The sequence below is a fragment of the Talpa occidentalis genome, unplaced genomic scaffold, assembly GCF_014898055.3.
Source record: "Talpa occidentalis isolate TD23 unplaced genomic scaffold, MPIMG_talOcc4v2.1 talOcc4.8, whole genome shotgun sequence".
In the NCBI taxonomy this organism is placed as follows: domain Eukaryota; kingdom Metazoa; phylum Chordata; class Mammalia; order Eulipotyphla; family Talpidae; genus Talpa; species Talpa occidentalis.
This window is the reverse complement of record NW_023605194.1, coordinates 44,847,568-44,863,976: the sequence shown is the minus strand read 5'-3', so window position 1 is coordinate 44,863,976 and position 16,409 is coordinate 44,847,568. Positions and strand designations below refer to the sequence as shown.

Below are 16,409 nucleotides of genomic sequence, written 5' to 3'. Positions count from 1 at the left end.
CTGCTGTTGCCCTCCAAGCCCAGGTCACTACGGACCCTCTCCCACAGCCTTTCAAAGGGAGCAACTGCCTAGAGAGGTCGGCACCTGGTTTATAATGCAAGAGAGGGCAGGGAAATAAAGGCAGCAGGTCACAAACAGGCAGGTGAAGTCACTGCTGGTAAGCCGAGCAGGACACGGAGCCTGGAACAGAGTTGGTGCCTCGCAGGGAGGCGACTGTGCCCTAGCTGTGAGAGGAGCTTCTAGGGGAGGCAGCGAGGTGGCATCTGGGTGTCCCTTGACCCTCGCCTAAGGGGCTGAGACAGGCTGGAAGAGGAAGGGCAGCATAGCAACTTGCTCCCCTTTTCCTCCGGCCTTGGTGCTGGCCGGCCCTGGCTGTCTACAGAAACACTGCCCACTCTCCTCTAGGGGGGAGGGAGAGGTCCTTGGTCAAAATGGTGACCACCACCCATCAGGGTCTTCCCCAGCCTGGGTCCCTCTTCACAAGGACCTTTGGTGGAAGGTTCTGTTATTCTCACTCCCATTTTAGGATGGGAAACTGTGGCTTAGGCTTCACCATGGTCACATGCCCAGGAAGTAGTCCAGTGGGAACGCTGAACCTTAACTTGCTGAGTCTGACCCACTGGCCCAGGCTGTCTCTTTGGCACAGACCTGTAGTGCTTAGTCCTCACAGCTGCCTCTTTTTGCTTTCAGGGCCCCATTGGTCTGGACGGCAAATTGGTGAGTGGACCCTCTTGAGCTGTGGGATCTCCCCTTCCCTGTTCAGGGTCACCAACCTGGTGTCTTAGGCCTTCTGCAAGGCCCTGATTCCTTCCCCTAGGTAGAGTGAGTGTTACTGACACAGAAAGTCATTGCCCCCCAGAAGGGGAGGAGGAGCCATTTGAATGTGTTGCTCCTGACCCTGGGGCTCCCCAGGCATGAGTCCACAGTTTCCAACCTGGCCTCTCAGTGCCTAGAGCCAGAGCCACCCCTAGAATTTGGAGATTCTGGGGCACTCCTAGAAGGGGAGCAGCTAGGGGAAGAAGAGGGAGAGCTCAACCTGATTTTCTAAGAGCAACCTGTGCACTCGCTCCCATACTTGACCTCACTCCCCAACACCACTGCACCCCCACACCCCCATTCTCCATATGGCCTCCTATCCAGGCTGAGACCTCACACCTGCCCAAGTCCACATGGAGACTGCTCCCAGTCAGTAGCTGCCTTCTTTGTTCCCTTTAATCCTTTTGACTGGGCTCCAGACTCAGAGGAAAGGAGACCCCGTCCCCATGCCTAGGAAGGAGTGAGCTGGAAGAGAGCAAACCCCTCCAGTGCCCGCAGAGGTCGCCCCAAAAGTGAAGGCATTTGTGCCAAGCCCAGCCCCACCGGCTCTCAGATGAGGTGATCCCCACCTTTCATCTGCAGCCAGAGCTCAGCACACAAGGGGCCATGGAGGTCATTTCCCTCGTCTCACAGGACCCAGTGTCCCTCAAGACTGCCCTGGGAGTAGGGATGGGGCAGAGATTGAGGTCCAGAAAGACACCCTCATGTCTCTGTTCTCCAAGGGCTGGGAGCTGCTAAATAAGCCCAAAGAGCAGCGGGAGGGTCAAGGGCCAGGTGGACGAGCTGTGAGCAGGCGAGCGTGCAAGCAAGGAAAGTGCAAAATGAGCAATCAGTGGTGGAGGGTGGTGCAGATGTGGTGGGGGGCTTCTGGGGCACAGACAATGTACCTGGCACTCATGCTTTTCTTCTTCCAGGGCCACCCTGGACCCAAAGGGGAGATGGTAAGACCCCAGCTTTCCTCCTTCCCATGAGAGGGGCTGACAGGGACAGTGAGAGTGGCTGCCCTAAAATCACTCCCAGCTGTGTACAACACCCCGCCTGGGTCTTCACATCAATGTGGGGTGGGGGGGTTGCCCACCAGAAAAGTAAAAAATGGGGGTCCAGAGAGAGTCCAGGTTTGGCCAGTGTCACATGGAGCCAGAGGCCTGCTCAGTGCTCCCAACTGCCACCGCCTGTGCCTTCCAACTAGCCTGTGTGCAGCACTCACCCCAGGGCATAGGGGCCCACCCAGAATTTTCTCTAGGAAAGAACCTTTTCTCCTTAGCCTGATCCCCTGTGGGCAGCTGGGAAAGCAGGCCATTGCCCCATCACTTTCTACAGACCCTTTGAAGGATCCTGCTCTCTTCAGTCTCCTCCAGGTCACCCCTTCCAGAAGGAAAAGGCCTCCTCCTGTCAGGATCCTGCCAGTCCAGGGGAGAGACCAGTTCCCAGCAAGACCAATGGTCATGAAGAGCAGATGGGGCGGCCCTGGGGTGGGATGACTTCCTGCCTCCAAGGTGGTCTCACTACATTGTGAGGGGCCACCTCCTGTTCCTGTTCTGTGGGGTTGGCAGAAGGGCCCTGTATTTGTAGTGTCCAGTAAGAGCAACATGTGAGACTCCTTGTCCAGCTGGGGTCTGTCCCATGCCTTGCTCCAAGTCCTGGGGTGAGGACACTCTCCACAAGTGGGTCATCATTGCCAGGGCTGTGAAGCCAGAATAGTCTCCATGAAGGGAGGTGGGTAACCTTGAGGATGGAAAGGGACACAAGGAGTGTCCATGGGGACCTGACTTTAGCCCAGCTCTCCCAAACTGGCCATGAGACCCTCAACAACTCAGCTTCCTCTGGCCTCAGAATCCATTAAGGTTTACTGAGGTCTTCTATGTGGTGGGCACCAGGCTAAGCACTCTACACACACTATCTCATTTAATCCTCAGTGTAGCCTGCACTCCAGGTCCTGTTAGCATCCCCTTTGACAGCTATGGAAAGTGACACTCAGAGAGCTAAAGTAATTTAACTGAAGTCACACAGCTAGGGAGTATCTAGAATAGGATCCAAACCTACTTCTTAAATTCCTTCCCTCCACATGTATTCCTTTCTTCCTCTTTATTTCCCTCTCACTTTCTTTATCACTTTGCCTCCTTTAATGCATGTGTATTGAGTGTCTACAGTGTGCTAGGCAATGTGTCAGGTGCTGAGGATATAGACCGGACACGGTTCACATTCTAATGAGTGTTTATATAATCACCCATCATTAACACATTGCCTTGGCAACATGTGTTTCAAAAGGCAATACCGGATACCCTGAAAAACCTCAGTTTAACAGCCTCTCCCAGGCTGAGGGGCAGAGACAGCTTTCCTGAAAGAAACTTGAACTGGGACCTGAAGGATGAGGATTTAACTAAAAGAAAAGGGAACAAGAAGGAGCATTCTGGACATTAGGAACAGCACGTGCAAAGGCCTTGAAGCAGGAAAGCTCTTGAAATGTCTAAAGAACTAGAAGAAGGGCAGTGAGGCACTGGAGGACACTGGCAGAAAAGTTGGCTTGTGAATCAGATCCCCCAGGCCTGCTTTCCTCCCTCTCGTGGCCACCTCTACAGCAAATGCATTTCTTGCTCTCCTGACCCTGTTCCTAAGTATGCTGTACATATATATGAAGTATAGGAATTGTGGCAGGAGGAAACTTCCATGCTGCTGTTGTCATAGAGGCATGAGGGTTCTGGATGCCAGGGTGCTGATGGCAACCCAGAAATAATAATGATGGTCACCAACTAGGTCCTGTTCTGTAACTCTCATAATGGCTTATTATCCTCTCTCTACAAAAGGGGAAGTCAAGGCATGAGTTTGGGGGTCATAGCTAAGTTGACGGCAGGGCAAGTGTGGGGTGGTGGTGATCCCATCTCCCATGAGCCCCATCAGTGTGACAAATCCCCTGTCTGCTTCATAGTCATCCATCAAAATCTGACAGGCCACAGAGCCATTAGACTCCTGTTTGGCTTGGCACAGGAACCCAGAGCTATTAATTCAACATGCTGTCTTGTCTAATTATCTTGGCCTGCTTATCATCTGTCTGTCTCCCACCCACTTCCCTCCCCAGATGGTTTCCCCTCTGCCGGGCATCCCACATGGGGGCTAAGGTTTACCTTCATATGCTTAACCTGTGTCTTCAACTGTCAAAAAAGGGTCACCACTGCCCCACCTACCTCACTGTAGCTCTAAGAACCTGATTGAAGGTGTGGACAGGATAGGGGAAGGGAGTCCCATGAGTGCTGTAAAGGAGAGGCTGGATTCTGACTCCATGTCTTGTCCCACCACTCACAGTGACAGGATAACTCCTAAGGACAGGAGGCGTCCACTCACACCAAGCACTCGGAACAGAACCCAGTGCACAGGAAGCAGCCAAGCACCCAGCCCCATCTTAAAGGGACAGCTGAGCTCCAGCTAGAGGCAATTAACATTTAGTATTAATAGACATTGAAATTTTTTTTAAATAATTACTTAACCTTTATTTATTTATTTATTTATTTAAAGATTTGTTTATTTATTTATTTATTTAAAGATTTATTTATTTATTTATACAAGCACTGGGTACAGCCAGAAGCACGGGAGGGTGAGAGAATTCACCAGAGCTAGAGCGGGGAACAGAACAGGCAGACTGACGAAATACACTGCTGAGGGGAGCAGCAGGCAGCAGGAGAGGTCTGCGCGCCATGTAGGACCCTCTCCAGCGGCCGGGGATCGAACCTGTGCTGCAGAGGCTGCGGGCATCTTCGCAGCCCAGCGCTCAATCACTGCGCCACCAGGGGAGGCCCTGGACGTTGAAATTTTTAAGAGAAACTTGAAATCTAGATTTTTATTGCATTTCTTGCTCTTACATGTTGGCAAGTAATTGTAATAAAATTATGTGGCACCCACAAAATGTCTCCACAAAAGTTGTCCTATGGATCTCCGATTGGGACATCTGGATTCAATCCTGTCCGTCTCTGCAGTCCTGTGCCTCTGTGCTCTTTTCTCAGCCCCTCCCTTTCCCCTCAACCTTTCCCTCAGCTCTGCCCATCACACTCCGCTTGTCCTGAGGCAGGGTGACCTGTTGGCCTACACTTCTTGCTCTGTGCATCATATTCTGCTGAACCTGATACAAGGCACTTGTGCAGCCACATGGGCTGGGGCGTCCCATGTATTGTCCCAAAGCCACTTGTCCCCTTCCAGCAACCTCCTGGGAATTTCCCAGTTTGGAGATGGGTCCAGTTGGCAAGTTATAGGCAAGAGAAAGGCTGTTTTCCCACCCAAAGGGATTGCTCCATGGGGATCCTGAGTTTTTAGGCCCCAGAGAGACTAGTTCAGCAGGTGGGTCCTCACACGCCTTCAGGATGGTGGTTAGAACAGGGGTCCAAAAGCTGGGGCCCTGCCCATATTTCTGTCCAAACTGAGAAACCCTTCCTGCTGAGGCCCTGCCCAATTCAGACAGTGTGGCCGAGTGGGAACAGCTGGACCCTTGTGGTCAGACAAGCCTGGGCTCTCATCCAGTGCCATGACTCTCTGAGCTGCAGGACCTTGTCACCATCACCTCATCTGGGGAGTGGAGCATCTTCCTCACAGGCCAGTGTGGGTGTGAGTGCAGCACGTACTGAAAGCCTGCCTCAAAGTGGGTCTCAAGACATGACAAACCTCTCTTTCCCCTCTTTCTTACACACCAGCCATGAGGCCTCCTCAATGCCGGACTCAGTTCAGCCTCCTGAGAGAGCAGCTGGATGCTGGGTGCTCCTCAGAGAACAAGGGTCCATGCAAGCCCAACTTCCTTCCTCAGTCCTGAGAATGTAACAGGACAACCTGGGAGGCAACCCCAAGATCCAGAACATGGCTTAAGTTCCCAGCCTACTATATCTTCTCTTTCTCCAAAGCCCTAAATGTCTGAACGAAATCCCTCCCATTCCGCCCCATCCCCATCACCTCTCCAACCCAGGAGTCCCTCTTGCTCAGTGGGTTTCATGCTGAGGCAAAAGGAGGATAGAAAATATAACATGCCAGTGTCTGCTGGAGGCTTTTCTCCTACCTCCTCATTCTGCGAGAAGACAGGTGTGTTGGGGGGCGGGGCGCGCCCCACAGGAGCAGAGCAACACCTGACTGTAGATACCTCCTTCCTGGGGATCCATGGAGGACCGCACCTGTTCTTCATCAGGGCCATGTGCAGAGACAGGGCCTCCCAGTCCCACCGTTGACAGTAAGGAAGTTGAGTCAAGGCCAAGCCACCTTGACTGGTGTAGGCACAGTTAGGCCAGGCTGTAGCTGATGGAGCTCAGTACTCGGAACTGGACATTCTATAAAGCACCTGCAAGCACTGCTTCTAGCACCATCCCTGCCCAGCCCTGAGTCTACAGTTCTGGCACCTTCTTCTCACAACTAACCTGTGTGTGATTCCTTCCCACAGGGTCTGACGGGTCCCCGAGGACATCCGGTTGGTACCTTATCCTAATGCTCCCCGCCAGAGAGGCTTTGGGCCACTGTGTTCGTACCTTCATTTCTAATGCTCCTCTCCATCTCTTCCTAGGGACCTCAAGGACAAAAAGGAGAAAAGGTAAGCTTGAAGATTTTGTAGGATTTTCATCTTGGGGAAGAGCCTCCCAGCAGATAGAAAGAGGTCCATGGTGGATATTTTTCAGTTCAGTTTTTATCAACAGAATAGGAGTCCCCATGGGGCCGTGGTCAGAGAGAGAGAAAAGGGACAAGACTCTGGTCTCTGGGCAATGTTTTCTTCTTGGGTAGGGAGCCTGCTTGACCCTGGCCCTTCTCAGCCTTTTTCTCTGCTCTTCCAGTCTGCTACCCTCACGATGTTTCCTCACCCACCTCCATGAGCCCCTAGGATTCTGAGGTGTCTATAAACCACTCACCTGGCCCCCTGTGTTTTGACAGAACCTCTGATGGGCTTGTCCCTGGGCAGATGGTACAGGAGCCTGGCACCCCAGCTTAGAGACAATGTCTCTCAGGGTTCCATGGCCTACATCCTACCTCAGTGTCTGCCCCTTCCAGGTGTGCCTGGCCAGGACTGTTAGGTGGACCCACCAGAGGGTGAAGACACTCCAGCCAGAAAAGGAGCATAGCTCCTGACTCTGCCACTGTGGCAGGTGGCACACAGCAATGGAGTCCTGTCCGAGGCTACAAGAGGCCACTTCCCTGTAGACTTGGGCTTTCTTCCCTGATGCCAACCAGGAAAGAAGGGGGAAATCCACTCTCCTGCCTCACAGAGCTCAGACAAGGACCAGAGCTGGCTGGTGATCTCCCAGAGTCCCTACAGCACCCCTGAGGGACAGCCCCCCAACAAATGTCTAACAGAGTCCTCTTCTTCCCTCCTTTCCCCAGGGCCAGTGTGGAGACTACCCACACCGGGTAAGTGAGCCCCTAAAACTGAGCAGGACCCTTTGATCCACCCCTGAGGCTCAGCCCCCAGCTCAGCTTCATCTCCTAGGGGCCCCCAGCACTTACTGGCCCCTTTTGCTCAACAGCTAGACCCACGGCTGGGCGTGTGATTGGCACAGCCCCCCGCTGTGCCCGGGGGGTGGCGGGGTTAGTATGTACACTGTTTGTGCGCCTCCGAGGGCCTGGCCAGCCCTCCCCTCCATACATGGTCTTCACTGTAAGGCCGTGTGGCTCGTAGGAATCCCTGCCGGTGAGTGTGTAACTGTGTGTGTGTGTGTGTCTGCTGGCCTGCCTGCCTCCTTCAGAGGGACTTTTGGGTTAGTCATTACTTCAGATGACCTTGACGGCGGCAGGTGATTGGATGCTATTTCAGTTCAAGCATAAAGTCTGTTGTGCCTCTTTGAGGACAGTGGAAGCCCTTCTCCAGTCAGGGTGGGTGGAGGATTTCAGTGCTGGGTGGTCTCCCATGTTCTACCCTCACCCCAGTCTGCACCCAGTTCCTTCCATTTCCTTACCATGCACCCTAGGAAGCAGAACCCAGAAGACAGCTATAGTCCACCAGGGAACCTTTAGATATTTGTGCCACCAGCCGGGGCAGGGAGGGTGCAGGTAGGCACTGCTTCCTCCAGGGAGACCCCCAGTGAGCTGGGACCAGAAAAATGCCCCTTATTCTGTGGATCATCCTTACCTCTCTCAGGCTGGGGCAGTAAGGGCGGTGCAGGGGGTGGGGAGAATCTTGAGGTGTATAGTCCCCTGTCATGGGCCTCATTGTGCCCAGAAACTCACACAGTCCCCACTGTATGCACGCCCACACTGCCACACCCTCAGCTGCCCCAGGCAGGCCCTGGTGGTGGGATTGAGGAAATGGAGACAAACAAGCCAGATTGCGTGGACAGTTCCGGAAGGTCACCGGGAAGACCTCGCTAGCAGATACAGTCCCTCTTAAGGTCAGCAGTCCTTCCAGACTCTGACCACTGGGCTTCCAGGCCGGGGAGAGGCCTCAGTGGACCTCAACATGAGCAGGTGGGCTGGGGTTGAGGCCCAGGCTAGGCTGGTCCTGGGCAGAGAAATTAGGCCGGCAACAGCACAGACAGAGCAGGCCTGTCAGTGACATGTGCTCCAGGAACGCAGGGGCCCTGGTTTTCCGGCCAGCCTGATCCTGATACAATAATAGAAGGTCAGCTGTGTTTATTTGAAACGATGGGCTCACAGGATTGTTATGTTACCGAAAGAAAGCATCCCCCAGCACAAAAGACAACACAACTGCAGACGCTTTGGCTGTGTGTCATGGTTCTTGAATGAACTCATGGTGGTGGAGCAGAGGGCTTCTACCCCTCAACCCAGAAAGAAGGGGAAGGCAGGGTTAGAAGACCTCAGAAGCTCCTTGGCCACAGAGTGCAGCAAAGCACAGCATATGACTGCAGCAGGGTGAGGAACTAGTCAGGGGGAGTAAGAGAGGATTTGGGGATCCAGGTGACAGGTAGGGCAAGTGGTCTTTGGCTCTCTGAGGAGTTTGTGGGGTGATAGGCCCACAAGTACCAGGTTGGTTCCAGTCTGCAGCATCCCAGGAGAGGGAGGCTGAGAAGGGATGGGAGTGGCGGGAGGGCCCTGGGTTGGGGTGCAGGGGAGCTGGTGTCTGTGGGCTATGGCACTCAGTCTCCCCCTGTGGCCCTGTCTCCACACCTCCATTCCCCCCTCACCAGGAGTACCTAAGCAGCACTCTTGCAGCTCTGCGCTCCAACCAGATAATTACCCTAAAGGTTTGTAGGTTCCAGAAGGTCTCCTGGCAGCACTCTGCTAAGAGACCCCCTAGACACAGAGCCCAACATTGCACATCCCCTGGCTCGGGCAGCAGGAGGGGTGGGGCACGGGGCAGTAGGGATGACCTGGAATGGCCACGGTTAGGCTCCCAAGTCCCCAGCTGGATGCAAACCTGGCCCAGGCAGCCCCTGGTTCTTAATGCTCATCCCAGGGGCCTCTGAGTTAAAATACTTCAAAAATAAAAGGTGGATCATTTGCCAACTTTGTTTTCACATGGGTTCTAACCACTTCCTGAAGGCATGGTTGCTCCTCTTCCAAGGGCAGAGGGACTAAGCAACAAGAATTTCCAGAAATGAAAATCACATTAGATAATGTGATTGCAAGTTGCCTCCCCCCGAGAAAGTGGTTGAACTTGCCGGGAGACATCCCCTTCCAGCTTTTATTTTCCAAGTCTTCCAGCCCCCGGGTGAGACCTCAGTAGCATTTAGCTTGTGCCCACACTGGTCACACCCTCAGCCGGCTCAGCCCCCAGGAGCCCAACTTGGCACTGCCTTTGACCATCCTCCCCAGATTCGCTGACACCAACCTTTCTTTTTCAACCAAAAAAAGAATCCAGGGGTTGCCGCACACCAGCCTGGCTTCAAGTACCAATTTAGCTGGTCCTGTGGCTCCCGAGCCAGAGCCTCTGAGTCTACTACCCTCAGCCCAGCGGCCTCTGTCCACCAACCAGGGCCGGGGGGGCTGACAGTGCAATGTTGGGCCATGTGCCAGCATGACCAAGGAGGGCGGCCTAGCCCAGGAGGCCACTCTCCAGTTGGTGTGCGGGAGGTGCTGCTGGTCCACACCCCAGCCCACTTCTCCCTCCCAGGAGTGCTGTGCCATCCAAGGGCAAGCTCAGCCCTGCACCCCACAAGCTGAGAGCGTGCCTCACCCACACCGTCCCCCCCCACCCTGATGCCTTCTGCTCACTAATCTCTCTTCTCTCTTCCTCTCCTCCCCTCCCTCTTGGCCACCTGCCTACCTGGTGACTCTGCACCTCTGAACACCTGCGATCTTTGGCCTTTACCCTCTGGCCCTCCAACTCATCTTTCTTCTCAGCTGCTGCCTCTCCTCAATTCAGTGCGACTGGCTCCACCCCCAGTCATTAAAAGACGGACCTTCCAGGTAGACACCATCCCTTTGCCCAGACCTTGTGTGGCTTCCCCAAGAGGCTCAGCAAGTCTTTGGACCCTTGTCAGGCCAGCCTGGGCGATAGCCATAGTCAGGATCTCACTCTACTTTGGTTAAATTAAGTTAGACCCAAAAATGGACCCATGAATGACATAGATGTGGAAATCCATAATGCCCCAGCCCCAGGCCTACTACCATACCATCCCTGCTCAGAACAGCCAGCTAAGCAGCCATCGCTGTGCCAGCCACCCCTTACACGTTTTACAGGCTTGATTTTATTTAAGACTCTCAACAGTTTTGAGTGTTACACATGATCATTCTTATTACATAAATGAGGAAATCAATGTTCAGTGACATGTAGTACGTTGTCCAAGGTCACACAGGCAGTCAACTGCAGACATCCAGGTTCTCCGCCTCTTACTGTGTAATTTGGGGCAAGTTACTTAACCTCTCTGTGCCTTTGTTTTCTCATTGGTTAAGTGAAGATAACAGTTCCTATCCCATAAGGTGGTTGTTGTGTTTACAAAGCACTCAGAATAGTTCCTGGCATGGTTTAAGTGCTATAATTAAAACTGAGGTTCAGACAAGTGAATTTGTGCCCAAGGTCACACAAACAGTGAGAGGCGGGCTCTTCAGACCCCACATCTAGAGCTCCCCAGTTGGGCCTCTATCCTTTATATCTAGAAATGCAGATTTCTTAGCCTCTGATTACTTATTACCTGAATTTGAAGAGCCAGGGAATTTGCAGAGTCAATGGAGCCCACACCGATAGGTGTAAGTAGCTGCTTCCTTCTTCCCGCCTTACTAACCCAAGGAAGTAGGGATTGGACCAGATCACAAAGAACAAGAGACCGCAGAGCCAGGGGCCCAGCCATGAGCATTACATCACTGCCTGGCTCCAGGCTGGGCAGTGGGTGATGGCCACCTGTGCCCCCAGCCTTCCTCACAGGGGTTACCCCCCAATGCTGCAGAGAAACTGGAAATGGCAGAGCTCCGAGATGCTCTGAAAGCCTGGAGCCACCATCTGGCCTGGCTCAGGAGTCAGGAGCCCAGGGGCCTGCATGTTCAGGCACTTGATTGAACAAGGCTCAAAAATCACTCCAATTAACAGCTAAAAATACAGAGGGACACGTGGTGCGTGTGCTACCCGAGCCTACATATCCCGTTACACCAGCCAAATCCTCGAGAGCTTCCTTGTGCTCATGATTGTCCTGAGCATAGCCATTTGGGGGGCCCACTGGCAGCTCAGAGAAGCACCAGGACCACTGTCACCACCCTTCCGGGCCAGACCCCATCCAAGAGAGCGAGTGCTTACTCTCAACACCCCCATTTGCCTCAGCCCCCTACAGCTACCTCCTGGCCTTGGTTGCACTGTTATTTGTTGAACCCTCACTGGGCTCCAGGCACTGTTGGAAGAATTCTCCACGGATTATCTCATGTAATCCCACACCACCGCCCAGCAGCACAGTGCCATCATCATCCCCACCTTACAGATGAAGGAATTGAGAGGGGCCCCGGCATACACTGGATCTCTTTTCAAGAGCGAGGGGGGTGTGTGCCAGAATTCTCTGTGCTGCGCTGACCTAATTTCCAAAGTAAAGAGACAAGAACAGGGGCCTGTATGGGGTCACTATTTTTATTCTCTCATCTGGAGAATGAAGTTTTATGCTGTCAGCCATCATGGGACAGAAAAAGACGTACCCGTTACCTATCAATAAGTCAGTATTGATTTTACAGGCTCTGTAAGATGCTTAAATGTTGGGTCTAACATTAATTGAAGAGGAAGCTTTACCTGAGATATGATGTGCTTAGCAGATGGTGTTGGAGGTCATTTCCAAAGTTCGGAATGCTGGACGGTGAGCAGTTTTTGCTGCTTATTTGGAGTGAACAGGAATACAGTCTGGAGTTCTAAGTTTGGATCTTGGCTGCCCCCTGAGTTATCCATGTGGCCTTGGTCAGGGGCTCAACTTCTCTGAACCTCAGTTTTCGCTTCTGTTCAATGGGACTTGTGGCTCATTTCTGCACCAGCCACTGAACCCCAAAGCTGCTCTTCAGAGGGTGTGGCACAACAAAGTCCTGGGAGCATCTGCCCTGGGCATTCCAGCTAAGGGACAGTCCCAGCAGGTGCTGGTAAATCTTATCGCGCTCTTTCCCAGCTTCTATACTCCTCTTCCCTCTGTGGAGTTTGTGGCCTGCACGTCAGCTCCCTTTCCGTACAGGGAGGCAAGCATGACACAGAGGAATCTGAGAGCACCCTAAAAAGGGTGAAGGGTGGACTGGCCTGGAGCTCCCACCCCCTTGGTCCCCAGCACACAACCTGGAAACTGTCAAACCTGCCAGGCTGTTCTGCTTTAGTGTGTCTGCAGGAAGGGCCCCTTCTCACAAGAGAGGTCCCTGGAGAGGTCACTTAGAAAATAACATAATGGCAACTGTCTATATCTAAAGTGACTCAGGCTGGCCTCCAGCCCCAAGATCTGGGTCACCTGCACCAGGCTCTCTCCTTCTGAGGGAACATGATGCCGCCCCTCCCTCCCAGGCCCTCTGTGTTCCTGAGCTCAGAGCAGTTGACTGAGAGAGGGAAGGGCAAAAGAATAACAATAGCTACTCCAGACATGCACAAAACACTTTGCAGTTGCAAAACTACCAAGCAAAGGGCGGCACACTCAGCTGTCCTCTGAGGCCAGGCACTGCCCACCTAAGTGACAGAGGCAGGCTGCCGTGGACAGGATGGGGGCTGGGGACCGAAGCAACTGGAGAACTCAGGCCCAGCCTGAATCGGCCTCAATTATGCCCCCAAATATGGGCCTAGCTCTGCCAGGGCTGTCTTTCTTTATCAGAAGACACCGATCCAAATTGTTGACATAAAATGTCTTACCCAACAGTTTAGTGACCCAAACAACTTTGTGGCCTCTGACCCAAGGATCTCATTTGATGCTCTGGACCAGATCATCACAGACAGCAAAAAGCTGCAATAGGAAGTGAGAAACTGTGGTTCCCATTGAACAAGAGAGAGCCTTTGGGACTAGCGCACAGAGGGCGGGCCAGAGGTGGGCCTGGGGCCACCTGGGCCGAACACTGGTCCTCTGACCGGGCTAGGAGCGGTCGGGCCTGGGTGACTCACTCACGCCTCTGCCTCTGCCACACACAGACACACACACACTGTCGGGACCAGTTGCTCTCTCAGCAAGTCCTTTCTGGAAGCCCCTCCTCTTGGGGACCTAATATCTTGGCCATCTCCTAGCCATCTCCAGTCCCTGCATGTAGTCATCACGGCATCATCACATCACGCCACTGCTGCCTCCCACCAGAGCCCACAGCGGGGCCTTCACTGGGTGCATGGCACTGGGGTGGGAAATGCTCTAGGCCCTGGGGACTTTGTCTAACACTTGTTTCCATGAACTTCAGGGTGAACAGGGCCAGGCCGGCATCCAAGGCCCACCAGGGCCACCAGGCCCCCCTGGACCCAGTGGACCTCTGGGACACCCAGGATTGCCAGGGCCCATAGGGCCCCCTGTAAGTAGCCCCTTCCTCTCTCTACCACTGCCTCCTTCAAGATTTGTCCCAGGAACTCACTGAAGCATCAGGCCTCACATAACCAATGGGAATCTGGGTCCAGCTGAGCAAAAAAAACACTGTGGCAAGGTCACTAGAGGTGGGATGTCCCACACGAGAAGCTGCCTACCACCTCTTTCACCAGTTCCACTCTGGTTTTGAAGACACACTTCCTAGGCCAGGTCCTCAACTCCAGTCACTGCCTACCAGGTTGAAAATTACGACCAGGTTGTCCCACTCCCAGCCTCAGCAGAGAACTTGAAGAGAAAGCCCTCAGGACCACCTTTGATGGCTGTGCCCTGGGCCCTGGGCTTAGGAAAACCCAAGTTGGAGGAAGAGGATTCTGAAGGAGTCAGCAAGGAGATGTCTGACCACGCAGCATGCTGGCAAACATGCCTCTGCTGGTAGTGTGGGCCTCGTGCTCCTGGACCACCCCAATGCCTGGTCAGCTGAAGGGACCCTGCATCCAGCCTGAGGCCTGGCAGGGGCCACCACTGGGGAGAAGCCCAGAGACACCAACAGGTACCCATCCAGGCAAGAGCACACAGGTTGCAAATGAAACCCAGTGGCCTCCAACTCACCCATTTCCAAGTCCTGGCCAAGACCTGACTCTCAGCCCAATGTAGTATAAGAAAGGGCAGTAGAATCACTCAGCAGGCCCCTGGACTTTAGAGAATGGCTTCTCCACCAGAGCCACCACTAATGTTGGCCATTATTGGAGAAATAGAGATGAAAAATAAAAGGCTGCTTAATATTATTTTCCATGTAGCTTTAAAAAAAATTTTGTCCTTATGAAAAAAGCACCATATATTTATTGTGAGAAATCTGGAATATAGACAAAGAAAACATTTTAAATTTTCTGTATTCCCATCTCTAGAGTTTACCATTGTTAACATTTTGAATAATCCTTCCATTTTTCTCCTTAGACATATCTGCACATAAACATTTTCCAGGCTGGTGATGTTTTGAATGCTATAACAGTTTGTATCCTGTTAGGTTTTGCTTTCATGTCATAAACCATGCCCTTTCCTTCATCAGGAGTCTCCCGTGATATAGACGTTAGGGCTGCAGGCCTATCTATAAAGTAGTTAATGAGTTCCCGCTGGCAATATAAATCATTGAACAGAAATGTTTGCACACATCTCTAATTCTTCCCCTAGAATAGGTTCCCAGAGGTGCAGTTACTAGGTCTGGGATGCTCCTCCAAATAGCCCTTGATGAACACGCCTTCCTGATCATTTGGCTTCATGGCTGGGCCCTTTGGCTGCCTATCTGCCAATACAGGTATAGGGTCCCCCAGGTTGGGGCACAGGTGGGATGGACCAAGACACCCCACTTGACTTACCTGGGGGAACTCTCCTGCCCAGCTTGACTCCAACAGAGGATTTGAAATATGTCTTTGATTTTATCTCAAGTTCTCAGGGAGGGAGATTAGCCTCACTTCTACACGTTTCTAGATGGGAAAGTGGAAAACCAGAAAGGAAGTGAAAATTAGGGACTTGAACCAAACCATGCAGAGAAAACCCAAAAAGAGCTCAAAATTTACTTCCTTGCTGACTGCCCTCTCCCAAATGCACTGGGCTCCCACTCACTGAACCCCAGCCAGGTGGTTTTCTTTGTTAGGTTGTTTATAAAGGAAAAAACCAGAAAGCATGTTCTCTAAACCAATTGAAACCGACCAGACTTGGGCATCTTGGTTTTCTCTAGCCCTTGTTTGCCATCCAGACCTACGCCCACGACCGCGGTGGAGCCAGCCTTCCCTTGCCCCTCCCTTGGGCTCCCCCAGGCCTGGGCCCCACACCACCTCCCCAAAGCTAACTGCCATGGTCACCTCCCCCGGCGGAAGGAGACAGAGGTCTCTCCCGCAGCTGGCATGGCCAAAGGCAAGACCAAGGCTGTGCTGGGCAAGGTCAGTTTTCCAGGGAGGGGTCCCAGTTGGGAGGTGGGAGGCTGGGGATCTGAACCAAACCACACTGTCAGTTTAACATGATGCCACTGACCTATTTTCCAGTGGGCGAGCACAGCGGCAATGCCCAGGGCACCCACATGGCTCCAAAGAGAGACGTGAGCCTGTTGTCCCCACGTGCCCTCAGCAGGTTTCAGATACCTTCCCAGAACCCCCTACTTCTGTTCTGTAGCATATCTAGAACTCATTGCAGGTATTGGGGGGACTGACTACCCATTCCCCACAGTAAAAACAATGAACCCGAATCATCTCCACTCATCTTTTGCTTATTTCCACAGGGTTTACCTGGGCCTCCTGGACAAAAGGTGAGGGCCTTTTTGGGTGATGCGCTGAGTTGGGGAGGTGGGGGTAGTTCCCTGCAGGAATGAAAGGAGACAGCAGTGCAGGTTACTGAAAAGAGCCGAGAGATGAACTGCACTTGGCTCACTTCCAAACTCCACCACCCCCCCTAGGTATTGACAGGGGTCCACAAGGCTTTGCACCTTTGTGTGCTCCAGGCAAGCAAGTTTGATATCTAGCATGGAAGGTGCGGTCCCAGCCTCCAAGGAGCTCATTATCTGGTTGGAAACTCAAGATTGATACTCAGGACTCTGTCACAACATCTCAATAAAATAGTGTCTCATAAGGGCTCAGAGCTGGAATAGCCCTTCTGAATCTCTTGGGAAACCTTACCGCAAGGCCATGGCGTCAAACATATTCTCCCTTTGAAGTTGGAGACCCTGGGGTTCTGGAACTGAGAAGATGCAAAGCA

At 52.9% G+C, this 16,409-nt stretch overlaps 1 protein-coding gene across 1 annotated transcript in view; it reads left to right on the top strand.

Moving 5' to 3' along the window:
- Positions 1 to 16,409, top strand: part of COL13A1 (collagen type XIII alpha 1 chain) — a 78,007-nt gene that overhangs the window by 15,380 nt on the left and 46,218 nt on the right. The window contains exons 6-13 of the mRNA XM_037497686.2: positions 691 to 717; positions 1,731 to 1,757; positions 6,224 to 6,250; positions 6,344 to 6,370; positions 7,153 to 7,179; positions 8,913 to 8,969; positions 13,546 to 13,653; positions 15,937 to 15,963. Of these exons, the coding sequence (XP_037353583.2) occupies positions 691 to 717; positions 1,731 to 1,757; positions 6,224 to 6,250; positions 6,344 to 6,370; positions 7,153 to 7,179; positions 8,913 to 8,969; positions 13,546 to 13,653; positions 15,937 to 15,963 (327 nt within the window). The remainder of the gene's footprint in view (positions 1 to 690; positions 718 to 1,730; positions 1,758 to 6,223; positions 6,251 to 6,343; positions 6,371 to 7,152; positions 7,180 to 8,912; positions 8,970 to 13,545; positions 13,654 to 15,936; positions 15,964 to 16,409) is intronic.